The sequence below is a fragment of the Coffea arabica genome, chromosome 5e (assembly GCF_036785885.1).
Source record: "Coffea arabica cultivar ET-39 chromosome 5e, Coffea Arabica ET-39 HiFi, whole genome shotgun sequence".
NCBI lineage: Eukaryota > Viridiplantae > Streptophyta > Magnoliopsida > Gentianales > Rubiaceae > Coffea > Coffea arabica.
The window spans coordinates 50537964-50555451 of record NC_092318.1 but is presented as its reverse complement, the minus strand read 5'-3'; the positions used below and the strand labels follow the sequence as shown (position 1 = coordinate 50555451).

The window sequence follows — 17488 nt, the reverse complement described above, 5'->3', positions numbered from 1 at the left end:
CATGAGATAGGGGGGGTGAAAAGTGTGCAATTTGTGCTGAGAATATCTTCTCCGCCCAAAGCTTTGTGCTATCTTGAATTCTTGAACCCTACTTGCTATTATGGAGAAATTTTCTCAGCCACAACAACTAAAATACAAGATGAATGAAAGAAGCAAAAGACGAAGAGGAATGAGGAAATATGCTATTTGGCCAACATGATGGAGGCTCTGGATCCTTGTCACATTCACGCATTTGGTTGTTATACCTTTTTTACACTGTCTGATTAATTGTTTGATTAGTGTATAAAAAAAAGTAATATTAAATGCATCCTTTTGTTGAGTTAGTGTAAATCAATATTCGATGTGACTTGTATATCGTTTTTGATAAAAAAAAAAAAATGAGAGTATAAATTACATTAAGGGTCTGTTTGATTGAAAGTAAAATGTTTTCCTTGGGAAAATATTTTCCGTGGAAGTAATTTTCCATGAAAATCATTTCCCTTTCATCATTTTCAGGTGTTTGGTTAGCTTATTGAAAATATTTTCTTACTTCATTTTTCTGGTGTTTGTTTAATTTTTGAAATATTTTCACTTTTATCTCTATCTTTACTTTCTACACATTATAACTACATACTTCTTCCCATGCAAAATAAGAAAATTTATCTCATTGTTTAACTTTAAAAAATCTTGGAGAAATGTATATATGAATAAAAAATATCTCCTTAAGCAATAAACAAATTGCTGGCCATTTAGTGTCAAATATCAATCACATGCAATGCTTATTGTGACATATATCTTGCACTCTCACTGTTGAAAGTTTCTCTAGAAAAGAATGTCCATATTATACACAATTAATTACTAGCATAGGATGAGCAGAATGAGGTTTTTTTTTTTATTTTGAATTTACTAGGGGGAGGGTTGGGTTGGGTTGGGTGGTACAGGGGAGGGAGTGTAAGGAAGAGATCTTGGGTTCGAGTCCTCCTGTTTACACAAAAAAAAAAGAAGAACATATTACAAGATGTTTTCAGTAAGTTTGGAACATACTACAGGCGGGATGCATGCATTTCGGAAAACAACTTCAGTAAGTTTGGAAGGGAAGTTGTTTTCCACAAGATGAGTGAAAATATTTTACATAGGAAAATGTTTTCAGTAACTTTTGTGCAACCAAACACGGGAAATTAGGAAAATATTTTCCTGGAAAACATTTTCACCCAAAACAAACGGACCCTAAATATTATTTTATGTCAATTCAGTAGAAAAATACATTAAATTGTGCAAATTTTACACCAATTTAAAGGAGTGTAACACATTCGTTACGGAGAATCCAAACTCATGATAGAGTGTATGGGGTGCAAATTCAAAAGGGATAATTTCAGATACCTCCCCTGAGGTTTCTGATAGTCTCACTTTCTTCCCTTGTGGTTTCAAAAATATCACAAATTTCCCCTGTCAGAATTTAGTTCCCATTTCTTACATCATCATGGTCAAAAAGACTTAAATACCCTCACAAGTCAGCTAATATTTCGTGATTATCAGGACAAATACATTCTAACTCACGTAATTACTTTTTTCTACGCTATATCTAATATCCCTTTTACATGTATACATAGTCAAATAACTAACACCTAACATGATGTACATTTTTTTAACACCTAACCATTTCAAATTTATGCGTACCATTACACGACCTTCTTTTATAGATATATACGGTCAAGTAACTAACATCTAACATGATGTATATATTTGTAAACTGATTGTAACTCATAGATCACCCCCCTGTAAGGTGTTTATAGGCAAATTAGTATTAGTCATATAGATAAAATTACATACCCATTACAGCTTATAAGGAAATGTACAAGTGGGTCAAAGTACCAATAACCATTCCAAATGTATACATACCATTGCATTATGCATATTGCTGCGATGACTAATTGCAATATGCATGTGAACAAATAACTGCATGTTCAATAATTTCTATGCATCTTACTTGGTCAATAACATGGTGTACATTATTTCAACCAGATTGTACATTCACTAAATATTTATATACATGCTACTTGTTGAAGTAAATTGTCTCTCTACTAAATATTTAATGCACTCTCATAAGCACTAATGGTTAATTTAATATGCAATTGGAACAAATAACCATCTAGTAAAGCTTTTGATATAATATTATTGATGAATAACATATTATATCTGAAATTATCCTTGTTTCTAATTTATTTTTGGCTTTTATTAGTTTTCATTATTTCACTACTATAACTTGTACACGTACCTCAGGGCATTTATGAAAATAAAATTCCCTCTCTTTCCTGAAAACACTTTTTTATGTTCACTTTTGACATCATGAGATGATTTTGTTACAAAATCCTAAACCTTAGGGGAGGTTTGTGATATTTTTGAAATCACAAAGGAGGAGAGTGAGATTGTCAGAAACCTCTGAGGAGGTTTCTATCTAAAATTATCCCAATTCAAAATACAAAAATATAAAAAGACTCGTACCTGAGTAGATTCGATTTTCAAAAATTCAATGACTCAAATTGTATTACACCATTTACCGAGTAATATGGCACAATATGAATCATTGTGTATTTGAAAATGAATCTACCCCATGTTTTAGCCAATATAAAAAACTCGTACAAAAGCAATGGAGCAACTTTCAAGGGTCCCATTATATTGATGAATGAAGGTGGTCGGGGAACATGGTAGAGATTCATATTCCACGAGATGGTATTCTAGAAAGTTAATTTTTTTTTTTTTTTTTTTTGTCGACACAGAGGGTATTCGGGTCAATCTTTACGGGGCCCGACTAATCCCCTGCGACCCGGGCCCGGCGCCCCAACCCGGCCCGAACGCATAAGCCGTTAAGTGCGCAGAGGAATCCAGCAGAGCGGAGACTCGAACTTGTGACCTCAAGGTTCACTGGTGAGAGGCGCTGCCGCTGGACCATTCACGCGGGGGCCTAGAAAGTTAATTAGACAACGCGAAATTGTGGAGTTATGTACCTATCCCGTTGTGACTGATTGGACTGAAAATGACTACAATGCTTGGCCGAAAATGACTTCTGTTAATTATACCTTCTTTTTTTTCAAGAAAACAACACTATTGTTCAATGTAGTAGAAGTAAATTAATTTGGCTCAAAATTAAGCATGATAAAATGTAATTTATAGGATGAGAAATGTAATTAAGCATGATACAATAATCTGATCTTTTTGCTCCTGAAAAATGATTATGATGTAGGTCATGTGATAGATTTAGCGTAAAAAGTGATGAAAATTTAGGTTAGAATCAAATTTTATGGACTCAAATTTGTAAGAAACATAATTTTATCTTTTTAAAAGTAAATGACGAAAAATTCATGTGACGAAATTTTGTATGCACGGTCAACCATGAAATCACCCACAAAATGAACTTATTAATTTATAAAGAGAGGCCAACTTAAGTTCAAAAGAGACATTAAAAAAATTTTACAGAGCACAACATTATTTTGTTAATGAGGCCCTATTTTTTTAAAACTTTTTGAATATTTTGCTTGGACAAAAAATAGCACCATACTTGTTTGGATAAGAGTTTATTTGGATGATTTATTTGAGATAATTATTGTAACACTTTTTGTGATGTGATACATATGAGATAAAAAGGTGATTGAAAAGATAAAAAAGTGATTGAAATTTGTGAAGTAAATTATTTTATTTCAAATCTTCTCGACCCAAACACACCAACGTACTATCTTTTATCACATAATCACAAACTAAAAACGAGTGCCCTTGCAAAATGAGGGAGCATCATAAATATTTTTTTTGTACATAATTTGCAAAGCGTTACTCTTTTTAAAAAAAAAAAAAAATTTGTTGGTTTGGGTTAAAATTAGCGCTATTAAGGTCTGAACAGAAGCCTATTAATTAATTATTAAGAGGCCTATTTAAAGTATAAACTCCCGCCATTTTAACATTTACTTGAACCCAAACGTAGCCAAAGGGATAGAGAAAGAGAGAAGTTCCGATTCCGTTCAAAAGCAATTCCAGCTTGGGTTTATAGTTGATTCAATTGCTAATTCCGTAATTCACCTGCATTGTCAGAAATTTGCGATGAGAATGATTTGATTTGATTTAATTTTCAGATACATTTCGATCAGAAAGCCATTCGTAAGTTCTATTGCGAAGCTGTCAGTTTCATTCTCTCTCTCTCTCTCTCTCTCTAATTTTTGTGAGTTCCAGATTTCGCAGCTAGGTTTTTATGAATATCACACTGAATTGCACTTTTGTTTTGTTTAAGCCTTGAAATTTCAGATTGAAATTAGGAATTTTGCGAAGAAGCGAGCGACGGAGTTAGTTCGTAAGAAGAACTTTCTTCTATCATCTGGTAAATAAAATTTCTATCCTCTTGCTTGCAATTTCTGCTTTTGCATTTTGTTGAGAAATTTCGCATGATTTTAATTTCCCTTATTTGCTCCCCTGCTTGATTTAGTAGATTGAAAGTCTTGAACTTGATTAAAGTTACATTCAGCTTGTTTGGCTAGGTGATTAAGAGAGTAAACTGCAAGGAACAAAGTTCAATCTCAAGTTTTCCCCAATTATTGTAGATGATGTTTCTGTTGGAGGAATTTGACTTTTCACAGTTAATTCTACGTCTTACTATGATGCCTATTGCAATTTCAGTGCCATGCTGTCGCATCTGTATTTGCAGCGTTGAATTTGCAGGATTAACTCCGAATTGTCTTTTTTCCTTGGTCTTTTTACCAACTTAATATTGGAATCTTGCTTCTTTTTTCGGTTGAATAGAGCAGGTTCAAGCTTTGTTTAATTGCTTCTATCTGCAACTGTTATGAACTGCAAGTTAACTCAGGTACATGTGCTCAAGTGTCGATGCATTTTGGTTAATTGTTAGATTGCATTGAAGTTACCATTTCCAAGTTTTGATTTTCTAGTTTATTCTTGGTCCTACTAAATGATTTGGCTGTTAACATTGTTAGATCAGTAGCCTAACTAGGAAAATGAGGAACATCAAAGCATATACTTCTCTTATTGTTTAAATACGTATTTCTGCATTCTTTTAACAGTTTTAACCTCCACCTCCCTGAATGCAAAATATGGAAAAAAAAAGATCATTCTGCATCTTAAGACAAAAGCCGTCTTACATCTGGATCATGCTATCAGCTTAGCACTGTAGCTTGTGATTCCAAATATCACATCTTAAAAATGAGTTTCGACCCAAGCTTTTATTGTTTCTGGAGGAAATTGATTAATTGATTTGTTGCTTGAGTTCTCTAAGTTGTCTTCTTTGAAACTAATGGATCACAGCATAGTAGAGACACAAATCTATGAGAGAAGCATGTTGAAACTTGGTTATATTGATCAGGTCTTTTCCCTGTTGTACCTGTCTATTTGGTCACCTCTATCTAAACATTGAAATGAGATGCAATGCATGCTGGCGAGAATTGGAAGGACAGGCAGTTTCCACCACTTGTGGCCACCTTCTTTGTATCCCAATGCAATAGATAGTGCAGATCCTTTTGCAGTTAATGTAATTTCCCCCCCTTAAATTTAGAATCAGTAATAGTTGGGCAAGGTACTCCTTAACAACATTAACAGGTCCCGAGGATGCCAGTAAGATTCTCAGCAACGATGCTGCTTGCCCTATCTGTGATCAGGTGCTCTCTAAAAGGTAAGTAGATGCTGATGGTGAACATAATAGCTTTTTGTTAGATAACCTGCTTGGACATTGATAATGCATGTCTCATGTTTCATGGATTATGAAACTAGCAACGCCATACTACAATAACACAAAAATCACTCTGTTCTTCTCTTTTGGCATTGGACTACTTTACACAGTTTCAAGGTGGACCCTATACTAAAGCTAGTTATATGACTAATATCATTAATTCTGGCATTAGCTAATAACTATGACATTCCACTGATTCTGTTGTACCTATAATGAATTATGATTTTCCAGCCTCATGAAATCGGTGGATATCAATCCAAGTGATGAATGGACAAATGTAAGAATTCCCCTCCTCGAACTATCTTTATTTATTAATTTATTTTTGTGGCTTGGCTTTCTTTCGTTGCTAAGACTTATCATTGCTGATGTTTAAGTATCAAAACTTGGTGAATTTTCATTTTTTTTGCAGATGGTCATGGCTGGGATATCACCACAAATATGTATCCTGAATAACTCTTTCAGAATTTTCTGACATTCATTATTCAGAATTGGCTTGTTATAAGCGGAAACAGGGTAGAATTCTTGGAATATTAAAGAGTAATACTTCAATTTGGCTAGTCATCTGGTGGAATAGGGCAGAAGTTTCTAGAGAACTGAAAGATATGCCTTTTGAACCTTATTATGGTTGCCAAATAGTCCAAAGCTGTAGATTTTTGCTCTTGCAGGCTAGTTAAATGGATCACTTGAACTTTTGAGCTGTGTAACATGCAAAAGAAGCACTTAGATTTGTCAAGGCACATGCTTTGTTTCAAACTTTTTGTATGAGAAACAATTTTATCGGATCTTTTGTTTGATTTTCCTAAAAGAACATAGTGATGAAGAGTGCATACAGAAGTGTGATGTTCTACATCGGGCAAAAGGAGTTGGAGATGCAATTTAAAATGAATAGAATAGTAGCTCAGTGCCGGCAGAAATGTGAGGTGATGCAAGAAAAGTTCACTGAAAAACTGGAGCAAGTACATACAGCATACCAGAAAATGGCTAAGAGGTGCCAGATGATGGAGCAAGAGATTGAGAGCTTATCTAAGGATAAGCAAGAGCTCCAGGAAAAATTTGCAGAAAAGTCTAGGTCAGTCTGAACGTCATCCTACTGTGACTCGTTGATGTGGATTTTACACCACTGACCAGTATTATTATCAAACCATCCCAGACAGAAAAGAAAGCTGGATGAGATGTATGACCAATTGAGAAGTGAGTATGAGTCAACGAAACGATCCGCTATTTAACCTGCACCCAACTTCTATCCAAGGGCAGAGCATGATTTGTTCTCAAATCCTGCCAATGTGATGGATAACAGAGACCCTATCAGAAAAGGTAAACCTGTTCTTTTTATCGCAATCAACACTTGATGAGATGGATTTTTGACATTCTGTTCACTGAGTATATTTAAGCACATATTGCGCAATATACTATTCCTTCTTCAATTGGCCTGGTTGTATTCAGCCAAGAAATACTAGTAACTTATTTGTGGCAGATTGGTCGGTTCTCACTCCTGAAACTCCAGGACCAAGAGAGGATATATGGCCACCAGCAAGGCAGAACAGTTCAAACTCTGGCCCCTTTGACATCTCAAGTGGTTCGCCTGCGCTACAATCTGGAATCCCTGTTGATGCTGGTAACAAAAGGGCTGGTGCTCGTCCTGTTTTTGGCGCTGGTGGAGGAGCTGGTGCTAGCAACCCGTCAATGACTTTGAGGAATCTCATCCTTTCACCAATAAAGAGGCCTCAGCTCTCTCGAAACCGCGCCCAATTGTTCACGTAAGCAAAAATCGTATAATATTATGCTTAAAGTGTTCTTGATTCAATACTGAATTTACAAGAACTTTTCGTTTTTCAGGTTGTAGATTGGTGGCCTTCTTGTTGTTGACTCTTTGATTGACAATTTCAATAGAAAAGGGAAAAGTAGGGCTCATTGTGCAGATGAGATTTTCTTTTTATCTTTGACACGAAGGAAATTGCTCAGAGTATACTTGTTGATAAAGCAACTGCTCCAACTAGGGGGGAAATAACAAATACGCTGCTCTATCAGCTAAATGATCATTGTAAATTTGTAATACAAACCATGGACAAGTCATAATGGAGTTCTAGACTACAACTCTGTGCTTCGGATGTGTTATGTATGTCTACTAGTCTACCTGTATCTCATTGCAATTCTTTGCCTTGAAAGTCGGTTAAGACGGAAATTCCGCTACTTGGATAGAAGGTGATAAGAGTATTATAGGTAAGCCACCATAAATCTTTACAGCAAGAACGTGGGCATTGGTTATAGATGTCTTTGCGCTACATATCATATTCTAATTCATTTATTGCCGTGGAGAATAGCTGACATGTTTTAATGATGAGAACTACTTACAACTGAAAGGAGAAGGCCAAGGAACCAGTCTTCGAGCCACAACACAAATAGTGTACAACATGACATTAAAAGAAAATGAACTTCTCATTACCTAATCAAAAAAATTTATTTGTAACCATTGCAATTTACAGATGCATGAAATGTACACAAATGTCTATTTCTTTTGTACAAATATACCCAGAAAATTCATGGATAATTTATGATAGGAAGTGCGAAGGCAAAAAGACATTTAGTGATGGAGCCTTGGGAGATAGTTCAATCATGTCCCCAAATTGAACAGAAAACACAACGTGGGAACCATCGATGTAGATTAGCCCTTCTTCAGAAAACCATTTGATTTCCATAGATTCATTGGACTTTACAACTCCATGCACACTGGAGTTGGCTCCAGGAGATATTGGCTCTCTCACCAAGTATTGGAGATCCCTAGACAAAATGGGCATTCGAAATCCACCAGCAGAAAGCATTGCAGCTGTTGATCCAGCAGCTGTTGACACTCTCAGACCACTTGATCGGCTGTTCAGCAAAGGAGAACATTGCTCCCCTTCTCTCCAGATTCTGTCAACAGAGAACAATATAATTATGCGACTGAAACCAGCATAGAAATATAGCCATAGTTGTTTTATTTGCAATCTCAGCTTGAAGCTCATACTATGACAGAGGAGAGCTTTCCTCTTACCATTCTAACATTCCTCATTTTAAAAGAGCCCAAGCACATGCAAACATTGTAAAGGGTGGCGCAACAAATTTGTGCCTTAGGATCTTAAGTTGCTATAGTTAAACAATCTAAAATTCTGTATTACCTATATGGGCGAGATTTACCTGAATGAGAATCTTGAGACTGTTGCAGGACATGGATGTGCAATTAAAACGTCATTAAGAGGAAAAATTGAAAGCTGTTTAGAGTTGACATTTATGGACATCCTTGCAACTTCAGAAGGTACAGCCCGATTCTCAAGGATGTCATCCAACATCTGCAAGATGATCACAATCAAGAACTAAGCTAGAAGTCTCATGTATCCAGGGGGTAAAATGATCAATTCCATTAAAAAAGGAATGTTGCCGTAGCTGGTCAAGTTTTACAGATTAAGGTTAGTTATTGCTGTGTACAACAACAGCAGTAGAAGGTCCAATTGACACCTTTCAGACGAGATATTATCAGAAATAGATTACTGTGGCTGTGGCAGATTAGGCTTCACTAGAAAATAGGAGTAAAAAGGATTATTAACAAGCCAAATTCCCAGTAGAAGATGCTCTCTAAAGTATGCACCCGCAATTACCAGTTTCTATTCCTAGTTTATAGTTAATTGTTCTTTATTATTATAGTTTAACTGATCAAGTTTGGATTAGGTGAGTGTGAATCTCACCTGTTCAAAATTTTTAATGGTTGCTGCACATAGATGGCCTGTGCTCCTTGTAGCATCAAAATCTTCACTGTGTTCTTCCACCTATATTGCAAATGAAATGAATTTGGTTTTACACAATCACATGTACCTTAAATTTATCAACTGATGTGGTAGAAATTTACAGAGTGAAACACAAGCATCCCAGGTTCATATTTATTATTGACATAACCTAACCTCTTCAGCTTTAGTGGGGTCGGAATTTATGCCGAGAATTGGGATTGAATTATCCATGAAATGGCTTGCCTGCAACAATGTACCATCACCTCCTATAGTGACAACCAGATCTACATCACGGATTGGCTGAGATAGATTGCTCCTATAAACAGTGTCCCAATCAACAAACTTTTTCTTCAAAATATTCTGACAGAAGTTTATCGCATTACTGTGAACTGTGCGCCTATTGTCTAGATAATTTATGACCTGTGTCATCTTCAACAGAAAAGATATCAGACATATGCGACTTTAATAGAAACAGAAAACATATAGGCACCCAATAGCAATTTGTAATCCGCTGGGATAAAAGCTGTAGTAGCTGGAAACGTATTAGTTGCAAATAATGGATAAAAACAGAAACTTCCGTATGTAATTTCACTAAGCAATTGCTGAACTTTTCTGGTCTCCCAAAACTTCACACCAGTCCCGTGAAATGCAACGGTCTTAAACAGTCCATGCAAAATATTCGAAAAGCAAAAGGAAACTTCTTCTCTCGGTAATACTTTCCTACTTATACTACCATATCTCATGAGCAAAAGGAAAAAAAAAAAAACCAAACAAACAAACAAAGAACTCTACTAAATTCTATTGCAGACAAACGAAAAAGATCAAAAGTAACAATTAACAGTAACATATAATCAAACAGTTAGTCTTCAAGCAGTAAAGACTTTGAGGAAATCCAATATAAATGTAAATGAGGAAATTAATGGGTTTATTGGATTCTTTTTCTAGTCTTCTTGTCTCTAGTGTAAGCTGAGATCAAAAGGGTTACGTACTTTGGGGCTGGTAAAGCGAGAGAGCTTGTCTGATTGGTGAGAAGGGTACACATCTAACGGCTTCAAAAGCAGCAATAACCGCCTCCTCGCCATATTCAATCTTGCTACTGTAATATATTAACGAATCTGATAGGGATATTGTGATTTTGCTGTTTCACCAAACAGGTGAATATGTATCTTTACTGGGATTTTTCAAGTGGGATTGCTTGATTTGGCGGCAAACTCGGGCCAGAAATGGAGGACTTTGATGTCGGACCAGTCAATTTACGCTTTTGATATTTAGATACTTCGCTTGAAGCGTTTTTACCTTTAAATGGAAAGCGTGATAGGTCATACTTACCGCCGAAAAAAAGGCAAAAGTGGTAAGTTGATAATAGTTTTCTGCATTTAATAACAAACGGTTTCTCGCTTCTGTACCAAGTTTCACCGTCTAAACGGAGGGGACAGGAACGGTTGCTTATGAAGGTTTTGTACAAAGTACATGGCGCGTAACTCTTTATATATATATATATATATATATATATATAACTCACTTTTAATAATATGTAATTACATAATAAAATTTTGTGAGTCTCACACATGATATAAGAAACGATGTACAAAATGCAATCTGAAGGTTTTGTACAAAATGCATAGCGCGTAACTCTATATAAATATAGTGTAATTTACTTTTAATAATGTATAATTACAGAACAAAATTTTGTAGGTCTTACATATGGTATAAAAAATGATGTACAAGATGTAATATGAACCACATATTTTTTTTTTGTCAAATCTTGGCCATGAACCTTCGAGAACTGTTATCGTTCCTACCCCCTCCCCCCATCTAAACATAAATAAAGGATTTTTTTTTTGCTAAAATAACAAAAAAGAATCGAAGTTGTCACATGAGTTAACCAACCAAGTGACGAATAATTTCTGATTGGTGGAGCTCAATGGAGCTGGTGAAATTCAAGAAAGAAGGAAATATGGTGTTTTACTTTGTATTTGAACCAAAAGATCGATAGTCAAATTTTCAATTGAACAAGTTTAAGAATACAAAAGACTCACTGTATTTCAAATCTTTCACTTGTAATAGTTATTACAGATTTTTACTGACAATATTTTTAAAGGGGTAGCGAGGTCAAAAGTCAAATTAATAGTGAAAGTAAAAATGAAATATTCCCTACCTAAAACGTACCAAACTATTTCTAAAAGAGAGAAAGGACGGAAAATCCCAATGACAAATTAGATGTTACTGCTATCTATTTTCATAGACAAAACCTAGTACCACTATTAACGGAGAGTAATTATAAGTGGTAACTAGCGAACAGTAATCCAGAGCCCAAGCAGGTCCGGCCCCTGCCCAAAACCCGCATTATACAACCTAACCCAACTAACCTTAACCAAGCCGGACCCAGAACCCACGGTTAGCTCAAGACTACCATACAACTCCTGCGTTGACCCATCCATTTTACCAACCTACCCACTGGGTATACCCAAAATTTCCCCAGATTCCATTTCCGGATCAGAATATCCATTTTCCTCACGACTCTGTAATCCGTATCCTATTCTACCGCTTTTCGGACCCTCCGATCGGATCCTTCCCTGTTAGCATCACCGATTTCTCTCATCCAGCGCCAAAAACCTCAGCTTCAGATCCGGATTCTTTTTCTCGATCCATGTAAGATCCAACCCGAATTCGTTTGACTTTCCGGTTTTTGTTTTTAATCTTTTTTTAGATTATAATTTTTGCAATTAAATTAGCAAATTGACGTTATCTGTGCTCTGAATTTACCAACTGCTGAGAAATTTTTTTTTTTTCCTTTCGCGTGAATTGTTTTACCTTTTTCTGATTTTTGCTTATTGTGACTGAAATTTCTGAATTCATTTTCCTTTCGGAGTCACTGCGTCTGTGTGTGTGTGTGAACCTTTATATTTCAGATGTTTGGATTAGAACTTAGTAACTCTATTCTGGAATTTCGAGGTTTTTAAGGATGATTAATCTATTTTTTCTTGTAGATTTTAAAAAATCGTTGCTCAAGGATCTGAATGTAATAGGTTAGATGAAAATTCTGGTTAAATTTATGTTATCCACTGTAGAAAGTTACACTGTCAAGGATACTTTTTTCAGTGTTGTTGATTGGTGGTGAAAATTTTTTCGTGGAAGTAGTGGTTAATGGGATGTAAACGAGCTTAATCAAATAGAATACTACATTGTTTAGCATGAAATGAATTTATGAATGAGCTTGACACTGAGGCAAGCTCAAGTAACTTTGTTACGTTTATTGAGCTAAGCTTGAACTGTTGATCAGCAATAAATGTTTTTCTGGGCTTGGTTTGAATTTTTGAGGAACTAATTCTCCAACAAGCTCTTTCCTAGTCCAGCTTAGTTCGAGCATTAAGTATTTTGTTTTGCTTTCAGTCCCAGTCAAGAATTAATCTCCATGTCTTAATGCAGTGAGTGCAGATATAAATGCTTAATAAGTAAGTCCTTGCTATGGAAATTCCCGTTGAGACTCCTGCTAAGAAGACGAAGAGGTTGACGTCTGTAGTGTGGAATCATTTTGAAAGAGTTAGGAAGGGAGAAATATGTTATGCTGTTTGTGTACATTGTAAGAAGAAGCTTAGTGGATCGAGTAACAGCGGAACAACTCATTTGCGGAATCATTTGCTAAGGTGTTTGAAGAGATCCAACTATGATGTTTCTCAGATTCTAGCTGCTAAGAGAAAGAGAAAGGATACTGCTGTTAGCCTTACAAATTTCACATATGATGAAGTGCCAAGAAAAGATGAAATTATCACCCCCATTGCTTACAGAATTGATCCAGAACCTCGAAAAGAAGAACCTAGTCAGGCTGTCAGCCTGGCAAGTGCTAAATTTGATCAAGAGCGTAGTAGACTGGATCTTGCCCGTATGATAATGTTACATGGTTATCCACTAGCTATGGTGGAGCATGTTGGATTTAAAATATTTGCGAAGAATTTGCAACCCCTGTTTGATGTTGCGAGTAATAGTGCCACTGAACTTGATTGTATGACAATATACGGGAAGGAGAAACAGAAGGTTTATGAACTGGTACATAATCTGCATTCCAGGATCAGTCTTGCCATTGATATGTGGTTTTCATCAGAAAATGCAAGATATATGTCTTTGACAGCTTACTATGTTGATGGGGACTGGAAGCTACAGAAGAAGATACTGAACTTCATTACTTTGGATCCTTCTCATACAGATGACATCCTTTCTGAAGTTGTTATCAAATGTCTGACAGAATGGGCTGTTGAAAGGAAATTATTTTCCATGACATTTGATGATTGTTTTGCGTATGATGATATGGTCTTCAGGATTAAGGATTGGCTTTCTCAAAACAAACCTCTTCTGAAAAATGGTGAATTGTTTGATGTACGCTGTGCAGCACAGGTTCTGAAATCTATCGTTCAAGATGTCATGGAAGCACTTCGAGATGTGACGGATAAAATCCGAGAAAGCATTAGGCATGTTAGAAGTTCACAAGCAACACTAGGAAAATTCAACGAGTTCTCTCAGCAGATTGGGATTAGCACAGACAGGCATCTAGTTGTTGATTGCCCAATGCAGTGGAACTCAACTTATTTGATGCTTGAAGCAGCAGTAGAATACAAGGGAGCATTCTCTCTCCTACAAGAGAACGACCCTTCCTATATGGCGGCTCTATCTGAAACAGAGTGGGAGTGGGCAAGTGCTGTTACTGGTTATATGAAACTTTTCCTTGAAGTTACCAATGTTTTTGTTGGGTGCAAATATCCTACTGCAAACATGTACTTTCCAGAGCTATGTGATATTCACATTCAATTGATAGAATGGTGCAAGAGTCCTGATGATTTTCTAAGTTCTATTGCAGCGAAGATGAAATCCAAGTTTGACAAGTACTGGAAGAAGTGCAGTTTGGCGGTGGCAATAGCTGCAATCCTAGATCCCAGATTCAAGATGAAGTTGGTGGAGTACTATTATCCTCAGATTTATGGTAGTGATGCTGTGGGTCACATCAAGGAGGTTTCTAATGGTATCCGGGGACTTTTCAGTGAGTATGCCGTAAGCTCGTCTTTGCTGGATCAAGATTCTGCTCTGCCTGATGGTAGCTTGCCTAGTACTATTAATGGAACTAGAGATCGACTGAGAGGATTTGACAAGTTCCTTCATGAAACTTCAATAAGTCAGAGCATGATATCCGACCTTGACAAGTATCTAGAGGAACCAGTCTTTCCACGTAACAATGATTTCAACATATTGAATTGGTGGAAGGTTCACACCCCAAGGTATCCCATCTTGTCCATGATGGCTCGTGATGTTCTGGGGCTACCTGTTGCCACGCTTGGACGAGATCTGGTATTTAGCAACAGAGGTAGAGTGCTTGATCATCATCGTAGTTCGCTCAATCCAGACACTCGAGAAGCTTTAGTATGTGGCCAAGATTGGTTGCGCGTGGAATCAGAAGGTATGTTAAGTAGCTTCAATTGAGTTTCTTTTTAAATATATTTTGTGATAAAGGACTCATTTTTTTTTTCTCTTTGCATCAGAAAACCAAGTTTCCTTGAGCCATCCTGCTGTATCACTTTTCATCGAAGCAAAGTAAGATGATGATGATGGTATGGCACCTTAATTTACCTCTCACTCTCTTTGCAGAATGTACTCTACATTTCCCCTTAAATTTTCTTCATTCTGATGCTTGAGTATTTGTCTTTGTGCAAGGTTGTCAAATGATGACCAAGCAAGCTAACAGGTGTCAAATTATTTTGATGCTTATGCTGGCATAAGCATAAGCTTATGCTTATGCTTATGCTTATGCTTATGCTTATGCTTATTTTGATGCTTATTTTTAGGGGATTTCTTTTATGTGTCAATCCGTGCTGGGGAATGTTACAACTTACAAATAATGCAGGAGAGAAATTAAAAATATAAAACAGCTATTTTTATGACAAGTTGGTTTAAGGGCTAACCGTTTTAGTACTTGCTGCATAATACCAAATGTCATTACATAATTTTGTTTATACATACATATTTTGAAAATATAGATGATTCAATTTGAAAATGTTGTAAAGAACTAAGTACCCAAAGTTGTAGTATTATTCAAGCCGGAATGGAAGGGCAAAATGAAAAATCATTCTTCTTCATCGAGCAGTCTTTTTTTTTTTTTTTTTTGATCTTTTGCCACATAACATTGTAATCATCCAATATAATTAAGGAACCAAATATAATTAATTGGCCAAAATGTTCCTACTAGGGCAATTTCTTCCCCTGAGTCTCTATATACTAGTGTGTGTGTGTGTGGACGGGCGTGCTCAAGCGTATCTGCATGGTGCGGGCGCATGCGTAGAAACAAAAATGAAAAAAATGCTCTCTATGCGATACGTATATCTCATCTTCTTTCTTAATATTTAATCTAGTTTGTATTAACCCAAAACTTCGCATCTCCTAAAGATCGTTTGTTTATCGCTTATATGCAAACTATAGAGAAATTTAGAGTATAATTTGACTGAACATCCTCTAGACTCTGGGTACAGAATAACATTTATTCGTTGTTCAAATTCACTTACAAGATTGTGTAATCAATCAAACACAATTGATTTACAGCAACTTGATTAATCAATATCCTTTCCTTCAATGATCAAAAATAAGATTAAACAATTGCATGAAGCAAAAATTCATTTAGAATTTCTCAAGGAAATACCACCATTTTGTTGTGTATCAAAGATAAACTAATTAGATGTGAAGCAAACGCACGGGTATTTTAATTTTAACAAAAGTTGTAATGAGTGCATTGCTCTTGTTGATATGCCCCAGTGTTGTTTTTGTGACGCATCCTTATACTATATAAGAATGAGTTGTGGTTAAAGAGGGCTTTGAATTTCAACACATAGATAAGGGTTTTTTGGGAATGTGGAATATTGTGTAGTTTTTTTTTTTTTTTTTTTTTACAGTTTTTGGTACAACTGAGCACATCATGTGTTTAGGTATATTTACTGAAATGTCCTCATTTTGGTACATTTCAAGTTTTGATTTATGGAGATATTTGAATATTTCTGAAATATGAAATTATTTTGCAACCGTTTTTCCATTGAGTACAACTCATATAAACTTATGTGTTGGTGTGATTATTAAAATGGTGTTATAGACATATTTAATTGAAGTGTGACTTTTGTTGTGCAATTAACACAAAAATATATTAATACGTTACTATAACTAGCCGTCGGAGGGTATTTCTTTGTCTGAAACAACTTATGTCTCTTCTTGGGCGATTTTCAACTGACATATTGTAGGGGTTTTTTGAGTATGGTAAAATTGTAAAAGTATTGATAAAATAAAATGTACAAGTGTGTGCTGCAATTAGAATGTACTATTATTAGTTTTGTCATATTTAATTAACGACTATGTCTTTTCAAAATGTACTATTATTTGTCCAATGAAAAATCTTCTTTAACCAGAGGTACTAAACACCCCCGCGATGCACGAGCACTCCCCACTCCCCTTTAGTAATTTGATACAGTTGGGACTTGATCCAATGCATTTGTTTTGTAATTTGGACGATGTGGTTATCAATTTGGCAAATTTTTTTTTGGAGTAATTGAATAACTAATTTTTTCAAATAATATTTTGCTTGCATCATAAACACATTTCCCAACTCACCTTTTTATATTTTTAACTATTTTTTATTTCACATACATCGCATCACAAAAAGTGATACAATAATTATTTCGAATAATACACTATTCAAACACAGTGAAAACATGTGTTTTTCGTTTAACAATAATCTGTGTTCTTCTCTTTAATCTTCCGATTCTAGAATCAAGTACTTGGTGGCAAGCACGTAGATCATTGTGGCCCATATGTGATGGAAGCTGGTTTATTCTGAGACTATTGGCTTTTGGGGAAAGCAAAGAGAATTTTTTTTAAAAAAAAAAAAAAAACTCTTCTGGAATGTATTTTGTTAACACTATGGATCTGTGGGTAGGTTATATGGTTTAATTTATTTATAATGCCTTAATTAATGGTTAGATCATTCTAATTTGCTTTTATGTTC

General features: G+C 35.5%; 2 protein-coding genes and 1 pseudogene across 7 annotated transcripts; 2 read left to right on the top strand and 1 right to left on the bottom strand.

The window, feature by feature from the left end:
* Positions 1 to 3953: 3953 nt before the first annotated feature.
* LOC140004565 (E3 ubiquitin-protein ligase CCNB1IP1 homolog) lies at positions 3954 to 7462 on the top strand (annotated as a pseudogene).
* Positions 7463 to 8118: 656 nt separating this feature from the next.
* On the bottom strand, positions 8119 to 10895 carry LOC140006707 (NADH kinase-like). Of its 3 annotated transcripts, none has more exons than XM_072049100.1 (5): positions 10449 to 10895; positions 9634 to 9775; positions 9421 to 9501; positions 8876 to 9027; positions 8119 to 8611 (listed from the first exon to the last, which is right to left on the bottom strand). In XM_072049100.1, the coding sequence occupies exons 1-5, from the start codon at positions 10499 to 10501 to the stop codon at positions 8251 to 8253; spliced, it is 789 nt and encodes a 262-aa protein (XP_071905201.1). In that variant the 5' UTR covers positions 10502 to 10895; the 3' UTR covers positions 8119 to 8250. The 3 variants fall into 3 exon arrangements, with proteins under 3 accessions (XP_071905201.1, XP_071905199.1, XP_071905200.1); XM_072049098.1 differs by having other exon boundaries at positions 9634 to 9888; positions 10449 to 10894; XM_072049099.1 differs by having other exon boundaries at positions 9634 to 9879; positions 10449 to 10894.
* A 948-nt stretch (positions 10896 to 11843) lies between these two features.
* Positions 11844 to 17473, top strand: LOC140003996 (zinc finger BED domain-containing protein RICESLEEPER 1-like). Of its 4 annotated transcripts, none has more exons than XM_072049096.1 (4): positions 11844 to 12111; positions 12889 to 14905; positions 14988 to 15056; positions 17252 to 17473. In XM_072049096.1, the coding sequence occupies exons 2-3, from the start codon at positions 12928 to 12930 to the stop codon at positions 15041 to 15043; spliced, it is 2034 nt and encodes a 677-aa protein (XP_071905197.1). In that variant the 5' UTR covers positions 11844 to 12111; positions 12889 to 12927; the 3' UTR covers positions 15044 to 15056; positions 17252 to 17473. The 4 variants fall into 4 exon arrangements, with proteins under 4 accessions (XP_071905197.1, XP_071905196.1, XP_071905198.1 ...); XM_072049095.1 differs by lacking the exon at positions 17252 to 17473 and adding an exon at positions 15160 to 15406; XM_072049097.1 differs by lacking the exon at positions 17252 to 17473 and having other exon boundaries at positions 12898 to 14905; positions 14988 to 15406.
* The last annotated feature ends 15 nt before the right edge of the window (positions 17474 to 17488 follow it).

Bases quoted from the DNA above. Each gene is read 5' to 3' on its own strand.
- LOC140006707 (XM_072049098.1), bottom strand. From the start codon at position 10,541: ATGGCGAGGAGGCGGTTATTGCTGCTTTTGAAGCCGTTAGATGTGTAC. The intron at 9,889-10,448 runs GTACGTAACCCT...TTTCTGTTGAAG, and splicing joins CTCGCTTTACCAGCCCCAAA to ATGACACAGGTCATAAATTA. The intron at 8,612-8,875 runs GTAAATCTCGCC...CTCTGTTGACAG, and splicing joins GTCTCAAGATTCTCATTCAG to AATCTGGAGAGAAGGGGAGC.
- LOC140003996 (XM_072049096.1), top strand. From the start codon at position 12,928: ATGGAAATTCCCGTTGAGACTCCTGCTAAGAAGACGAAGAGGTTGACG. The intron at 14,906-14,987 runs GTATGTTAAGTA...TCTTTGCATCAG, and splicing joins GTTGCGCGTGGAATCAGAAG to AAAACCAAGTTTCCTTGAGC.